Genomic DNA, 15,049 nt, shown 5'->3' with positions numbered 1-15,049 from the left:
ATGGATGTTAAAGATGCATTCGTTAGGTGATTTTGATTTCTTCTGGTCTGTGCTGTGCACAGCCCACATGGCAATCCAGTTCTGTCACATCGGTTTCATGGCCTCATCTAAAACTCAGATGGCTAGATTAGCTAGGTTTTCAAATCACCAGGATATAAACAGTAAGCAGATTTCTGACACACAAGCTATGTTCGAGGAACTGCTTTTTTCAAGCAGCAGATATCTCATAGAGAGCTTTGAACTGCATTTATTTCTAAAGCAACCGAAATTCAGTGCTGCAAACAGGATTATAACTTCAGGAGAAGAATAAGCAGAAGAAGCAGATGAACTCTCAGGGCCGTAGTCTTCCTTTGATCTTGTAAAGCTCCTATTGACATCTGGAGTTCCCAGTCTGGTGAGAAAATAGACTATAAACCGAATGGAACAAAATACCAGTCCAATATTTTGGTGGAGACTTTAAAACCACACTGTACAGGGACTCTCCTGCCATGCAGAAAAACTGACATAAGGTACAGAATTATTCCTTATCAGATGTTTTTAGGCGGCTATTAGGAGTCTTTAAAAAATATCAATTGTTTGTATGGAAACATAACTAAATGTTATTTTCTTTATCTAAATTAAGAAATCTCTTGTTATTATGCTATTTATATATTTTTCTGGTTCTTGTATCGTTAAAAATCTAATATTAATAGTATGAAAGTTTTCCTTTTCTTTTTTTCCCTAGGTTTTTTCTTAGCAACAGTGAATTCACATGGAGTAAATTGAAAAAGAGAAAGCCCAAATACAATTGGCTATTTAAAGCACATTATGATTTAAAGCTACTTTTAAAAACGAGAGAAGGAAAGTGGGATGGGATATGGGGTGGTTTGATTTTTAAAACATTATTGGTTACTGTCGACATATTTCCTCTGATTCTTAGGGGGTAAAAGTGTTGTTTTTAACCTGGCAAATGCACTCTTCAGAGATCCTTTTCCATCCCATCCACATGGAGAGGTTAAAGGTTCAATTTCATGGCCTCTATGCAGGCAGTGCTCTCTTTCACAGAAGGCAAGAGTATTACCTGAAGGACAGAATGCAGTTGGACAACAGACACATTCTTATTTCTCTTGTTTTGTCCTACTTTTAACGACCCTCATTAAATACTGGGCTGAAATATAAATTAAAAAAACACGTTGGAAAGGATGTACAACCGAAGGCTGTGTATGTATATACAGTATGTCAAAAAGCCTTTATTTTTATACTTTAAATGCTCTAAATTAATAAAGAGTAATAATTACTATGTTATCTTTCATTTTTTATTTTCAAAATGTTTTAGTGACACAACTTCATGGTAGGAATATCTTGTAGTGGTTAAGAGCGGGTGCCATCTAGAACATGCAGATATTTTTGTTGACTCGAGCTACCGAAGCAGCATCGTTTCAGGATGCGTATATAAAATTAAGTTTGGTTATATCAACGCCAAGGAGATAATTTTTCGAGTGCATGTTAGTACAGGAATCTTTGGAAATGCTAAGAATGTACTTCTCCTTTGAAACATTTTCCCCTTCATAATACCTATTCTAACACTGCAGTTAGTCAACTTCACACCTGAAGCCGTCACTTAAAACTAATAATCTAGAAATTTAGTTTTATTCTCAACATCATTTTTAAGAATGGCATAGGTAAGAGTTCTGAACAAAGGTATTTGATGCAAATACAGATAGCACAAACGGGCCCAAGGAGTGGTTCGAATTTGTGATTTAGCATGAAAATATTTCAGCATTAAAACTTGTTTTCAAAGGGAAAGTAGTTTAATATAATTTCATGTTTTATATTTGTCATAAAAGACTTCAAATATCATGATTTCAAAATATTAACCAACAGTGAAAAATATAAAGTAGATTTAGGAAAATATAGCTGAGATGAGTATTATTACTAAAAGAAACCAACAAACTCACATTTTAACATAAAATTTTAAAAGGTCATTTTGATACACTTTAGAAATATCTTCCTTGTATATCATTAAATACCACTTATGGAAGAATTTAATTCCTTATAAAAACTGTTTACATTTTGGCTTAATTTTTTTTCCCTTTTAAGCACTTCTTAACCTTTTGGGAGAAAATAATCATCAACACAATGAATTTTCCTTGTGAAGCCTTGTAAGAGGAACATAGGTCACAAAATTTATATTGCTTTTATGAAATAGATCCGATTTCATGCTGTTTTTCTATATTCAGTTTATATACCTCATTGCTTCATAGTAGTAATTTTCTTCTCACAGTTTTATGGATTTGACCAAAACGACAGTTTCTAATTGTCTAGAGATAATTTCTGAAGTATCAAAATAGGTTTTGTTCTTGAACAAACTGTTTTGCCCTCTATAATTGTGTATAGTTGTATAATTATAATTTATCATTGTATCAGCTCAGCTGATCGATATTCTCTTCTTCTCATGGTGCTGTATAATGAATATCCATTATCACAAGGGGGAAAAAATACTCTGTAGGCAATCACCAGTTCTCCTGAAGCCATGAATAGGTGTATTCATAAACCAGCAGCATCACTGCACCACCTAGAAAAGAAAAGAGCTGGTTTTTATCCCAAGTCCTGTGAAATCGTGCTGTCTTTCCCACTGGGTTTCTGAATCCCTGGAGTCCGATGCAGCCTATCAGGCAGAAGCCATTCAGAATCATCAGTTCTCGAGCTCCAACACACAGAAAACTACTGTGGAAAATTCTCAGAGCGAAATCAAGACCATCTTGAGTCTCTAACTACATTTTTTCCCCATGAGTTTCTGTAACTTTCATCATTTCTCATCAGATTCTTTTTCAGGCACTTTTAATTTTTAAAAGTAAGTAAATACAGACACATTTAGTCATGTAAGGGCATGTGGCTTTCCCGCAAACTGAAACCTTCAGATTTGTCATATGTAGGCAAAGGATTTATCTTTTTCAGTTTATAATTAGCATTGTTGTCGTTGCATTCAAGAAGGAAATCTCTAAGATGGTGCTGGATAGAAGAGCCTGGTTTTCTCTTACAGCTTTCAGACTGGATTACAATGTGAAAAATAGCTTCTGAGTACTTTGAAAATCTGTATTTCAAAACTTAGCTAGCTTTCAACCTCCTTTTGTTGCCTCAGATTTTTGTTGCCTTCATTCCTTTCATCTGCCTCAGATATATACGGATTGCACTTGAAAATTTGGTAGTCGGGGTTGAGTGTCATAAGACCATCATTTATCTTGGAAGAGAAGAGTTATATAACTGGCTGCAAAAGGGCTTGCTATGTAATATGTCAATAGGACTATGATATGGAAAACAAGCACTGAGGCTGCTGAATACTTAGACGTCGGGAGAAGCATTTGCATGTGGATGATTCTGTGTTCTGTCTGATGCAGTAAATAGCACATATCCTGTGCCCTTTAAGATATTCTCAATGCTTTCATGTCTATGTGAACAATATTACAAAATCAAAGTGTGGACAAACGGCAGAAACTAACACAACATTGTAAAGCCCAATTTAAAAAAATGTGGACAGATATCCAGAGTACAACTTAGAGAAGACTTGGCTGCATGAACAGAAGACTGGCTTCTGACAGAAAGAAACAGAACTTGATTTTGATCTTATTTTGTACACACTACCATATATATATATTTTTTAATCTACAGGCCGCACTTGTTTGTGTAACCTTATACCAAAGATAATTATCTGCCTGTAATTTTCATTTTTAACCCCTGAAGATACTCTAATAGCCCCCTCTCAGCTGCTGTAGCCCTATTGGCTCTGGCAAACAAAAAGGGATGCACTACGGAGGGTTGTTAATATGTATGTAATTGCTCTGTTTACTCTTATTAACTGTTCACCATATAAGACAAGAACACGCAGAATCGGGTTTGCAGCCTAGTGATATTTGGAGTTTAAACCACAGACTTCAAGATTCTTCTTTCATGGGAGGTCCTGATCATTAGACACATAGAGCTGCTAAGGCTGTTATAAAAATAAGATGGGGGCTTCCCTGGTGGAGCAGTGGTTGAGAGTCTGCCTGCCGATGCAGGGGACGCGGGTTCGTGCCCCGGTCCGGGAAGATCCCACATGCCGCGGAGCGGTTGGGCCCGTGAGCCATGGCTGCTAAGCCTGCATGTCTGGAGCCTGTGCTCTGCAACGGGAGAGGCCACAGCGGTGAGAGGCCCGCGTACCGCAAAAAAAAAAAAAAAAAAAAAAGAAGATGGGATGCTTCTCTAGAACGAAGGATGAAAATGCCAGGTTCACCCTTCTTTTCTTTTTTACTGTCTCTCGCTCTGCCTCTTTCTCTCTCTCGAAAAAATCTTATCCTTAACTCAAAAGTCTTACCTTTCTCTCTACACCTTTCTTTCCTTTGAGGTTGCTAGGACCTGTATGTTTGGGATGAGAGTGGAGGCCATGTCCTTGAATGAGATTTCCAGTTATTCACAATTTTGTTTAGCCTGGACAGCATGTTCACAAGAACACCTTTCATTGGATTTAACACCACAGCAACTCAGGACACCTCATGCAAAAAACACTTAAAAAGCCAACCAAACATTTGCAAGCCTCTAACAAAACCTGGGGTCATATTATTTAAGAGTTTTGGATTAAGGTTCCAGTCAATTACCGTTTTAGCTAAACTCTCCCTGATCGCTCTCCCTTTTCAGGCCCATCCCGTCCTGAGAAAGCTGGATTAGGGCCAGTCCTATGATTTTCTCTAATACTAGGTCTACTAGCAGGTTTATACTGTGTGGTGAAGGAAAAATACCACATTCTTGAAGAGAGAGTGGCACAAAATCAATATTCTTTGTCATTGGGGTCGTGTTGACACACGGGCCAATAATAGAAGGCAGGTCTGAATCTCAAATGTGAAGCAAAAATCCATGCTTAAATGCCTAGAAAGGCTGGGACAGATGGATTGGGAACTGTGGAAGTGTTTTCAAAATATACAAAAGTATGAACTGTTCACGAGCTTCAATTTACAGACTGCTGTTCTATATCTCACGTTGGCAGAAATGCTCGTCCACTGGGCTGAGATTTAAAGGTAAATGTGCATGTGTGTGAGTGTGGCAGGGGAAGGGGACATCAGTGTTCAAAGGGAGGATTGGGAAAGGGAGAAAGGGGAGGAGTAGGGGCCAGTTCTGGGGAAGATTTCCAGGATGTCTAAGAAGGTGAGTGTAGCCTGGTAAAATAATACGTGTGGTCTAGTGCATACTTCTGTACTTATTCACAAGGTTGCTTATAATCCAAGACTATTTGCCCAGGTGGTTGAGTCTGCAGCAGTTGCTTTCTTATCTATTTACACAGAGGCAGCTGACTCTCCCTGTGGGAATGACAGCCGGCTTTTTGTGGGCTGGCATCCTGAGGTAAGGCCCCGAGCCAGGAGCCTCCACCATCATGCTGACAGGAGCTAGGAAGGTGAGCGCCAGGCTGCAGCTTCTCCATTCTTGCTTCCCAGAGGCGACAGTGGGGAGAGTTGCACTGGCTGTTCATGGAGACTAGCTGTCCTCCTTTTCTCCTTCTGAAGCGAAGCTGAGGCAGGAGCAAGAATGAACTAGAAGCACAGGGAAAGTTTTATTGGGCTGGCCCCTCACTCAGTAAAAAATCCTCCCTTTCAGCCAGAAGCGACTCAAACTCCGACTGGCTGTGCATCCTTTCCGATTGACTTAAGGTGGGCTTTGGCTTCTATTAGCCTCCAGTAAGGCCACAAATAGTACCTTATAAACAAAAGCAGAACGTTTCTAATGGACGCCTTTAGTGTCTTGAATACTCCCAGACAACTTTTTATCCTTAAGGTTTCCATGTTTCACAGTGTGACAAACTTTAGTTGTGTTACAGATAGACAAAAATAAGATAAAAGGGATACTAGAGAAATAAGGAAGGAAGGATATAATTAATGAAAACATTATTACCTGGTCCAAGCCTCATAATCTTGGGAAGCAGGCCTTTATACAAAGCTAAAATGCTAGAACCGGAAGGGAAAGAGCAACATTCTTATTCTGAAAACAAAATGCAGTTGTACCTCAGCTTTACTGAGATGCTGACCCAGCATTTACCCAGAAAAGTCATTTGAGAAAAATTTTCAAATCCCAAAACAGACAGTATCGGGCTAAGTATTCTCTGCAGCAAATTGGATGAGAGGAAAGAATTAATCCTTTAATACCCAAGCTATGCTGATCTTGTCCCATCGCAAATAGGACTTTCATCAGCGAGATGGTTTTTGTTATCCAGACAGGCCTTACTTTCAAGACAGCTGTGTATATGGACAAAATGACTCTTGGAATTGAGTTTAAAAGACCATAAATGCAGTCCTCACAGAAGGAAATACGATGCAGTTTAGATCAAAATAATAAAATACTACTTGCTTACTTGAGAATAAGACCTGCTGAGGAGGGATGAAGAGACGAAAGTAAGACTTAAAAAAAAAAAAAACAGTAGAAAAAGGCACATACTTTAAATTCTTAAAAGAAAACTACCTTCACAGAACTCTCATGTTTAATTCTCTCAGGAGAATATAATTAGGTGACATTTTGATTAGATGTATAGTCAGAAGACAATTACTCTCCTGCCCACGTGGGAACAGGGCATATTATATGCAATAGCATACTGTGCAAACCGACAAGCAAAGAGTTCACCTTGGGAAAAAAAAAAAAAGTTCACCTTGGCAATCTAGGACAAACATACAGTATATTGAATGATCGTGGCTTATGTTTCTTGATGGCGTAAGAAGGTTTTGCCAACATCTCATTACTGTGTTATCTCACAAAGTTTCTCATCTATTCCCTAGAGCTTCTCAGACACACACCCAATTCAGGAGGGCTTAATGGCTCTCATCAAAATGGAAGTACAATATGGTTTTAGCAATGCTTCAGTCTTGCACATTTATTAAAATAAGAATGTGTTACCCTTCTTCCTGATAGACCGTGGCCATTGTTTTAAAACAGGTTCTGTACTTGATCTCTCCAGGAACTGGCTGAGGCCCTTGAATCCTACTTTTGGCAACATCAAAAGGGATGTTAATGACTGAGGCTATTGTGCCCGAGAGAAGACCAACCCCAAATTTTCTCAGAAACTCCAAGGTTGGATCCTAAAAGAAAAGAAGAATAAAATAACAGAAAGGGAAGCGTAAGCCCCTAAGTCGGTTAAACACTATAAAGCAATATGTATTTAAGCAGAGCGTTGCACTCCCCGGCACCCTCCTGTTATTCCAGCGGAACACATTAGGATTTCCTAGGCTGGAACTTGTTTTCTTGACAATCCCATTGGCTATGTTTTTACACATGGTCTAAATTGCTGAAGTACACATTTCCTCACACAGGATTTATAAACACAGTTCATAAAGAAAGACTGGTATGGCATATGGGGATGATTTGTATAATTGGGCTTCACAATGTACTTAGTATTACTGTATCAAAACAGGAGAAATCCAAGCACACTATTAGCTAATTGGCCAGAATATTTTACAAATGACAGCAACTTCCACCATGAAGCCTACTAAAATGCTCATTTGTGTGTGGACCCCCAAATGTTAAATTAAATCAAGGCTACTCTCGGTCTGCTGCTATTCCCCTCCAGGTTTTTTGCATTTATTTTCACGTGTAGCTGATCCACTGTACTGAGAAGTGCTAGCTTCCTGTTATTAACAAACCAACTTGGGAAGGCTGCAAAACAGCCTGTGACATTCTGTGCGTTATAAACAGTAGTAAGTCACTGGACTATTGGCTGAAGAATTTTCAACCCATTGTTCCTGAATCTTATTCTTCCTTCAATGGCAAAGGAAGAAAAGGTGAGAGACAGAGACAGAAAAGAGACAGGGAGAGAGACATACACGCACACAGAAAGGGAGGAAGAAAGAGAGAGAAAAATATTTCTTCTTTCCATTTGAATTTGGGTCCTTCACTTTGGTCTGATTTGATTTTCCACCCCTCCCTGCTCTGCTCCTGACATCAAAGTATTTAATTAGGTCTTATGTGGAAGTCACTTTCTTTTTGCCTATTTTTGTGCCTAGTGAGCTCACATTATGCTTTGTTACAATGAATTTGCTGGAAAGTTCTCATTTTGCTGTCAGCCTCAGTTCTTGCCCTGAAGAGAGGTCATCTCACAAACTGTAAGTTGCTGACGGAGACCTCCCCTATCCTTCCCCTGGCCTCTCTTTTGGTCAATACTTCGGAGGGAATCTTCACAGAGGAACAATACAGGGTAGTGCCATGATGCTATTTTTATCCAGCAGGAGAAGTAAACGTGGGAACCATTCTCTGCTTAATAAAAAAAAAAAAATCAGGTCTGAGCATTGCATGCTTATAGCTTTGATGGAAGAAGAAAAATTCTGGAAGCTCTGAAATTTTCAACTGAAACAAGAGCCAGATACCATCACAGAAACTCCTATGTGGTTAAATATAAAAAGTGAGGGGTTCGGTAATAATTCTTGGATCTGGGCCATACAGGTGTCGGGTAGGTTTAAAGGGATTTAAAAACCAACAGGGTCTTTCAACAGGAAAAACAATGCAGTGATTGCAGTATGAGTGAGGTGTGTTTAAATAATTTCCCCTCCCCCCATTCTTTTCCCTTTTACAAGGAGAGAAAAATGCCTTTATGTTACCCTTCTCCATTCTGGCACAGAAGCAGAACTGGAGCTCGGGAGGATGGCGGATTCAGGGCCAGCTCTGGTTGTCTGACCTTGCACGAGTCACTGAATCCCATGGAGCCCAGTGTGTAGAAGGGATGTTTTTAACACCCACCTTAACTTTGTACTGCATGGTTTTTCTGAGAAATAAAAACAATAATAGTAGTAAAAGTGCTATGAATATTGTACAAGCCTGGCAGAAAATGGATAGTATTTTTATGTAACCTGTTTTCTAAAGTCTCAAAACACCTATGATGAGACCCTCTCGTGGTGCTCCTGCGACACAGCCAAGGACAAGGGTGAAAGTGATGACTTGTATATGCACAGTGACCTTTTGGGAAGTTCAAGGGACCCTGTCAATCACACAGCGTCTCCCACCTCCTGATGTGTTCGCTGAGGATTGGAGTTGGGGAGGGAGGAGAGGCTAAGACACTTAATGAAGGTCATTATGTTTGAAATGCTGTTGGGGACCAAATCCTAAGGTCTTCAAGCCATCATAGTGTTCACTAGCACAAGCGTACATTGAACCCATGTTTTCTATTAATTTCCCAGCTCAACAGTAAGATCCCACAGTAGTTCCCAAATCCAGTTGTGCATCAGAGTTACCTGGGAGCTTTACAACATACGGATACCCAGACCCACCTCAGACCCACCTTAGGTTCCCAGAATCACCTGGGAAAGTACCTAGAAGTTGCTTTAAAATAAGCCCATGCACATATGGTCACCTTATCTTTGATAAAGGAGGCAAGAATATACAGTGGAGAAAAGAGAGCCTCTTCAATAAGTGGTGCTGGGAAAACTGGACAGGTACATATAAAAGTATGAAATTAGAACACTCTCTAACACCATACAAAAAAATAAACTCAAAATGGATTAAAGACCTAAATGTAAGGCCAGACACTATCAAACTCTTAGAGGAAAACATAGGCAGAACACTCTATGACATAAATCACAGCAAGATCCTTTTTGACCCACCTCCTAGAGAAATCGAAATGAAAACAAAAATGAACAAATGTGACCTAATGAAACTTACTTTTTGCACAGCAAAGGAAACCATAAACAAGATGAAAACACAACCGTCAGAATGGGAGAAGATATTTGCAAATGAAGCAACTGACAAAGGATTAATCTCCAAAATTTACAAGCAGCTCATGCAGCTCAATATCAAAAAAACAAACAACCCAATCCAAAAATGGGCAGAAGACCTATATAGACATTTCTCCAAAGAAGACATACAGATTGCCAACAAACACATGAAAGGATGCTCAACATCACTGGGAATGTAAATTGATACAGCCACTATGGAGAACAGTATGGAGTTTCCTTAAAAAACTAAAAATAGAACTACCATATGACCCAGCAATCCCACTACTGGGCATATACCCTGAGAAAACCATAATTCAAAAAGAGTCATGTACCAAAATGTTCATTGCAGCACTATTTACAATAGCCAGGACATGGAAGCAACGTTAGTGTCCATGAACAGATGAATGGATAAAGAAGATGTGGCACATATATACAATGGAATATTACTCAGCCATAAAAGGAAACGAAATGTTGTTATTTGTAGTGAGGTGGATGGACCTAGAGTCTGTCATACAGAGTGAAGTGAGTCAGAAGGAGAAAAACAAATACCGTATGCTAACACATATGTGTGGAATCTGAAAAAAAGAAAAAAAAAAGGTCATGAAGAAACTAGGGGCAAGATGGGAATAAAGACACAGACCTACTAGAGAATGGACTTGAGGACACAGGGAGGGGGAAGAGTAAGCTGTGACAAAGTGAGAGAGAGGCATGGACATATGTACACTATGAAACGTAAAATAGATAGCTAGTGGGAAGCAGCCGCATAGCACAGGGAGATCAGCTCAGTGCTTTGTGACCACCTAGAGGGGTGGGATAGGGAGGGTGGGGGGGAGGGAGACACAAGAGGGAAGAGATATGGGAACATATGTATATGTATAACTGATTCACTTTGTTATAAAGCAGAAACTGACGCACCATTGTAAAGCAATTATACTCCAATAAAGATGTTAAAAAAAAAAGAACTTCAGGACTTCTGACATTGCCAGGCTGAGGGCCCATGTCTGGGAATCACTGATTTTGATATTCCAGGCAGACAAAGCAGATGGTCAATTGCTACCCCTCTGGGCATTCTAGGGAGGAGAAAAGTCTTTTGGGGATGGCCAAGAGCTATCCCTCACCACCCGGCCTCTGGGCCCCTTTCCAGCCTCTTCCTCTGAGTCCATGGTCTGCTCTAGGCAGCAACCCAGACTGGGATCGGATGCGCCAAGGAGAGCCCTGCCAGCTCACCTCTGCTTTCTTTGCTGCATGTCATCAACCATCCTCGGAAGAACACAGTCCCTCAAATGCCCCTCCCCTTCATCCCCCTCCGGCTGCTCTTGCTACTTCTTTGGCTTTAGCTCAGGTTCCCATTACTTTCACCAAGTCTTGCTTTCTTCTTGCTTCTATCATCTGTTCTTCACAGTGGCACCAGGGATTTTTTTTTTTTTTAATAAAAACGTATCTGCTTCTGATGCCTCCCTACTCAAAGACCCTCAACCCTTCCCCACAGCACAGAGAGTAAAGCCAAAGCTCCTCATTGGCCTTTGGTTTGTTTCCCATGATATGCTTTCAACCTACCTTTCTAGCCTCAAATTCTACAACTCTACCCCCAAGCCAAACTACACTCATGCTGGTTAAATCATAATCATGCCCATTTCTACCGAACACTTTTCTAAGTCCATGTTTTTCTTCAAACAACTCCCACAACCTAGAATGTCATTCTCCATCATATTCACAGATAGCAGCCCCACTCTTTATGGTCCAGCTTAAATCCCACCTTGCCCAAGAGACTTCCGTGGATCCCCATCAAAATTGATTTCTCCCTCTTGGGCACTCCTGAAACACTGCCTGATCCTCGATCGTCCTTGCTCTGGCTCTCTTTGTGTCTGGTTTATTTTTGTGTGTATCGATCTTCCCTGCTGGAATGTGAGCTGGCACAGAACAGGAGCATGTGTTATTCCTCTTTGTGTCACCTACTACACAGTGTGCACAGTAAGTGCTAAATAAATGTCTGCGGATTAGCCTATCACTGTAGTTTATCTTTGTAGAAACAATGAGAATCAAGCTTTGACCTTAATCACTATTTCTCAAAACTCAGTATCTTCTACCCTGTAAATGAACCCCTATTAGAACTTTATGTTTCTGTCTTTCTGCCAGGAGGCGTTAACATGGGGACATGACAAGGCATAGGACATTTGCAAAGTGGAGTATTTCCAGGCAAATGAATTGAGACTCTCAGGTCATAGAGCCAGGCCTGGGCTTGCCAGACCCCATTACTCAGGGACTCACAGAAAAAAACATGATATGGCATCCTGTGACCAGATTTTAGCAAAAGAATGCAGTGGGCACAGAGTAAAGTCTTGAAATATTACTCTTTGGGCTGGCTCTTCTTTCTTACACTTCCTGATCTTTCCCCTAGTAGGGAGAGGCATCCACTTGCCTCAAGAATGAGGATTGTTGTAGCAGGACTATAAAGAGAGAGCAAAAGGTAATATTTAGTGTTTCTGGTTTTCAAATTAGGCTCTTCAGTGTATTACATCAGTTAATCTTCACAGTCTTTGAGGTAAGAACTATTATTTTTATTTCTATTTTACAAATGAGTGAACTGAAAGCTTAGGTGTAAGAAGGGAATTTTTGTTACATCCAAGTGAACCCAAGACTTTGCCTTAGGGGATAGTTTTTCTACTGGTATGCCTAAGGGTTGGTGGGTGGGTTGTTGTGGGAGGTGCCTGAGAACCTCCTGAAATTATAAGCAATGGTTCTGGGTATGTGCAGATGGGCTTTTCAGGAGAAAATGTCTATAGATTTTATCAGGCTCACAGAAGCTTAAAAACATCTTCATCAAATCATTTCCCCTACCAATAAATTTATAAAGTAAAAAAAGGACAGTGCAGTGTTGAAAACATTGGGGCTGAAAACAGAAAGCCCTCATTTTCATGGGCGTTATCAGGCAATTCACCTTAGTGAAAAGATTTCTGCAAATATTTCCACTCTGGACTCAGGTTACTCATACCTCAACCATATCTATGAACTCAATGGTTCTCAAAGTGTGGTCCCTGAACCACCATCATCAGTATCATGTGAGAACTTAGTAGAAATGAAAATTGGGGTTTTACCCCAGGCCTACAGCACCCCAAACTCGGGATGGAGCACAACAATCTGTCTAAACAAGTCTTCCAAATTATCCTGATGGATGCTTGTCTGAGAACCACTGCTAAACTGAACCTTATGGTTCATCTTTTTGGATCCTTGGACTGGATAAATGATGCTCTAAAAGGGTCTGGATGTGCTGGGAAGCATTTTAAAGCCTTCTTTGGTGGAAGCAGAGCTTTGTTTTTTAAGGCTGCAGAACTGAACACAATGCTATTAACTCTGTTCACCTTTTCCTACCCCAGGTCCATCCAAAGCAAGAATGCACATCTGTGAGGTTGTTGGGTCCGAGTGAAACCTATCACACAGTTTGAATGGGTCATGCTGTACTGGCAATCAGTGAATCATGCCAGCATTTCTGTCAATAATCATAATGACAAATAACAATAAAAGTAAAGAGAAGTAATAAAATAATGTACATGGTATGATATTTGTGGTATTTTTCATAATTTTCATTAAGAAAGTTAATGGTACTGTTAATAATAGTTACTTATTGATAGATAATTTTATATGCAAAAAACATTTACAAAACCTATATATCATATAAGAACCCTATGAATTAAGTACATAACACCATTTTACAGATAAGGACATGAAACTTAAAGAGTTAAGTCACTTGATCAAGATCACACTGCTTATAGGAGGTGGAGCTTGGATTTGAACTCAAGTTCTTCAGACTTCCAACCATTGTTATATTATATCCCATTCATTATGTTATATTCCTTCTCATTCACCATTCATTTGTTGTATATTCATCCAACATACATTTATTGTATGTCTACAAATGCCTGGTCCTACAGTGGGTGCTAGAATTGAGTGTGAAGGTAAATGGTCCAGAGAGGGGATAGGGTGGCTTTATAATGAAGTATCATAGTACAATGTGATGAGTACTGAAATGGGAGTGTGAACAAAATGCAGGGGTAAACATGCAGTAAAGAGAAGGGAGTTACTTCTGGACTTTCACTATCAAAGTTCGATGAGACAGTACCTAACTTCTGCCTCTTAAAAACTTAGTCACTTGTTCGTCTTTATGAACTCAACGGAAGACATCTCATTATTACAAGTCACCATGCATTAGCTAAATGGTTAGCCTTCTGGCTTGATTATCATATTACTTGAAATGTCATTTTGCCCTTTCCATTAGTTTATTTTAAAAACTGGACAAAGATGATGATGATAAGACACGATGTGCTAGGCACTGTGTTAAGCACTTTCTGTATATTTAAGCCTCACAATATTGCTGAGCAGATGAGGTATCTGAAGCTTACAGAAATTGTCTACCTTACAAAGAAATATAATTTTATTTATTTATTTATTTAAAGTCTTATAAGTATAAAAGGTTTTTTTCAAATTTTATTTTATTTTTTTATACTGCAGGTTCTTATTAGTTATCTATTTTATACATATTAGTGCATATATGTCAACCTCAATCTCTCAATTCATCCCACCACCACCACCCCACCCCATGCTTCTCCCCTTGGTGTCCATACGTTTGTCCTCTACATCTGTGTCTCTATTTCTGCCTTGCAAACCGGTTCATCTGTGCCATTTTTCTAGATTCCACATATATGCGTTAATATACGATATTTGTTTTTCTCTTTCTGACTTACTTCACTCTGTATGACGGTCTCTAGATCCATCCACGTCTCTACAAATGACCCAGTTTCACTCCTTTTTATGGCTGAGTAATATTCCATTTTATATATGTACCACATCTTCTTTATCCATTCATCTGTCGATGGGCATTTAGGTTGCTTCCATGAACTGGCTATTGTAAATAGTGCTGCAATGAACATTGGTGTGCATGTGTCTTTTTGAACTATGGTTTTCTCTGGGTATATGCCCAGTAGTGGGGTCGCTGGGTCATATAGTAGTTCTTTTTTTTTTTTTTTAACATCTTTATTGGGGTATAATTGATCAGTCATACATAAACATATGTTCCCATATGTCTTCCCTCTTGCATCTCCCCCCCCCCCCATCCCACCCCTCCAGGCTGTCACAAAGCACCGAGCCAATATCCCTGTGCCATGCGGCTGCTTCCCACTAGCTATCTACCTTACTACGTTTGTTAGTGTGTATATGCCCATGACTCTCTCTCGCCCTGTCACAGCTCACCCTTCCCCCTCCCCATAACCTCAAGTCCGTTCTCTAGGAGGTCTGCGTCTTTATTCCTGCTTTACCCCTAGGTTCTTCATGACATTTTTTTTCTTAAATTCCATATATATGTG

General features: G+C 39.7%; 1 protein-coding gene across 1 annotated transcript in view; it reads right to left on the bottom strand.

Annotated features, from left to right (window-relative positions):
- Nucleotides 1-1,843: 1,843 nt before the first annotated feature.
- The window catches only part of SLC25A21 (solute carrier family 25 member 21), a 510,376-nt gene continuing 497,170 nt past the window's right edge, over nt 1,844-15,049 (bottom strand). The window contains exons 8-10 of the mRNA XM_082681409.1: nt 6,889-7,070; nt 5,896-5,948; nt 1,844-2,554 (exon numbers count right to left, since the gene is read on the bottom strand). Of these exons, the coding sequence (XP_082537535.1) occupies nt 2,493-2,554; nt 5,896-5,948; nt 6,889-7,070 (297 nt within the window). The 3' untranslated portion in view covers nt 1,844-2,492. The remainder of the gene's footprint in view (nt 2,555-5,895; nt 5,949-6,888; nt 7,071-15,049) is intronic.

This window comes from Grampus griseus (genome assembly GCF_964374135.1).
Source record: "Grampus griseus genome assembly, chromosome: 2".
Taxonomy (NCBI): domain Eukaryota; kingdom Metazoa; phylum Chordata; class Mammalia; order Artiodactyla; family Delphinidae; genus Grampus; species Grampus griseus.
Note: the sequence above shows the minus strand (reverse complement) of the source record. Positions and strands in the feature narration are given on the sequence as shown.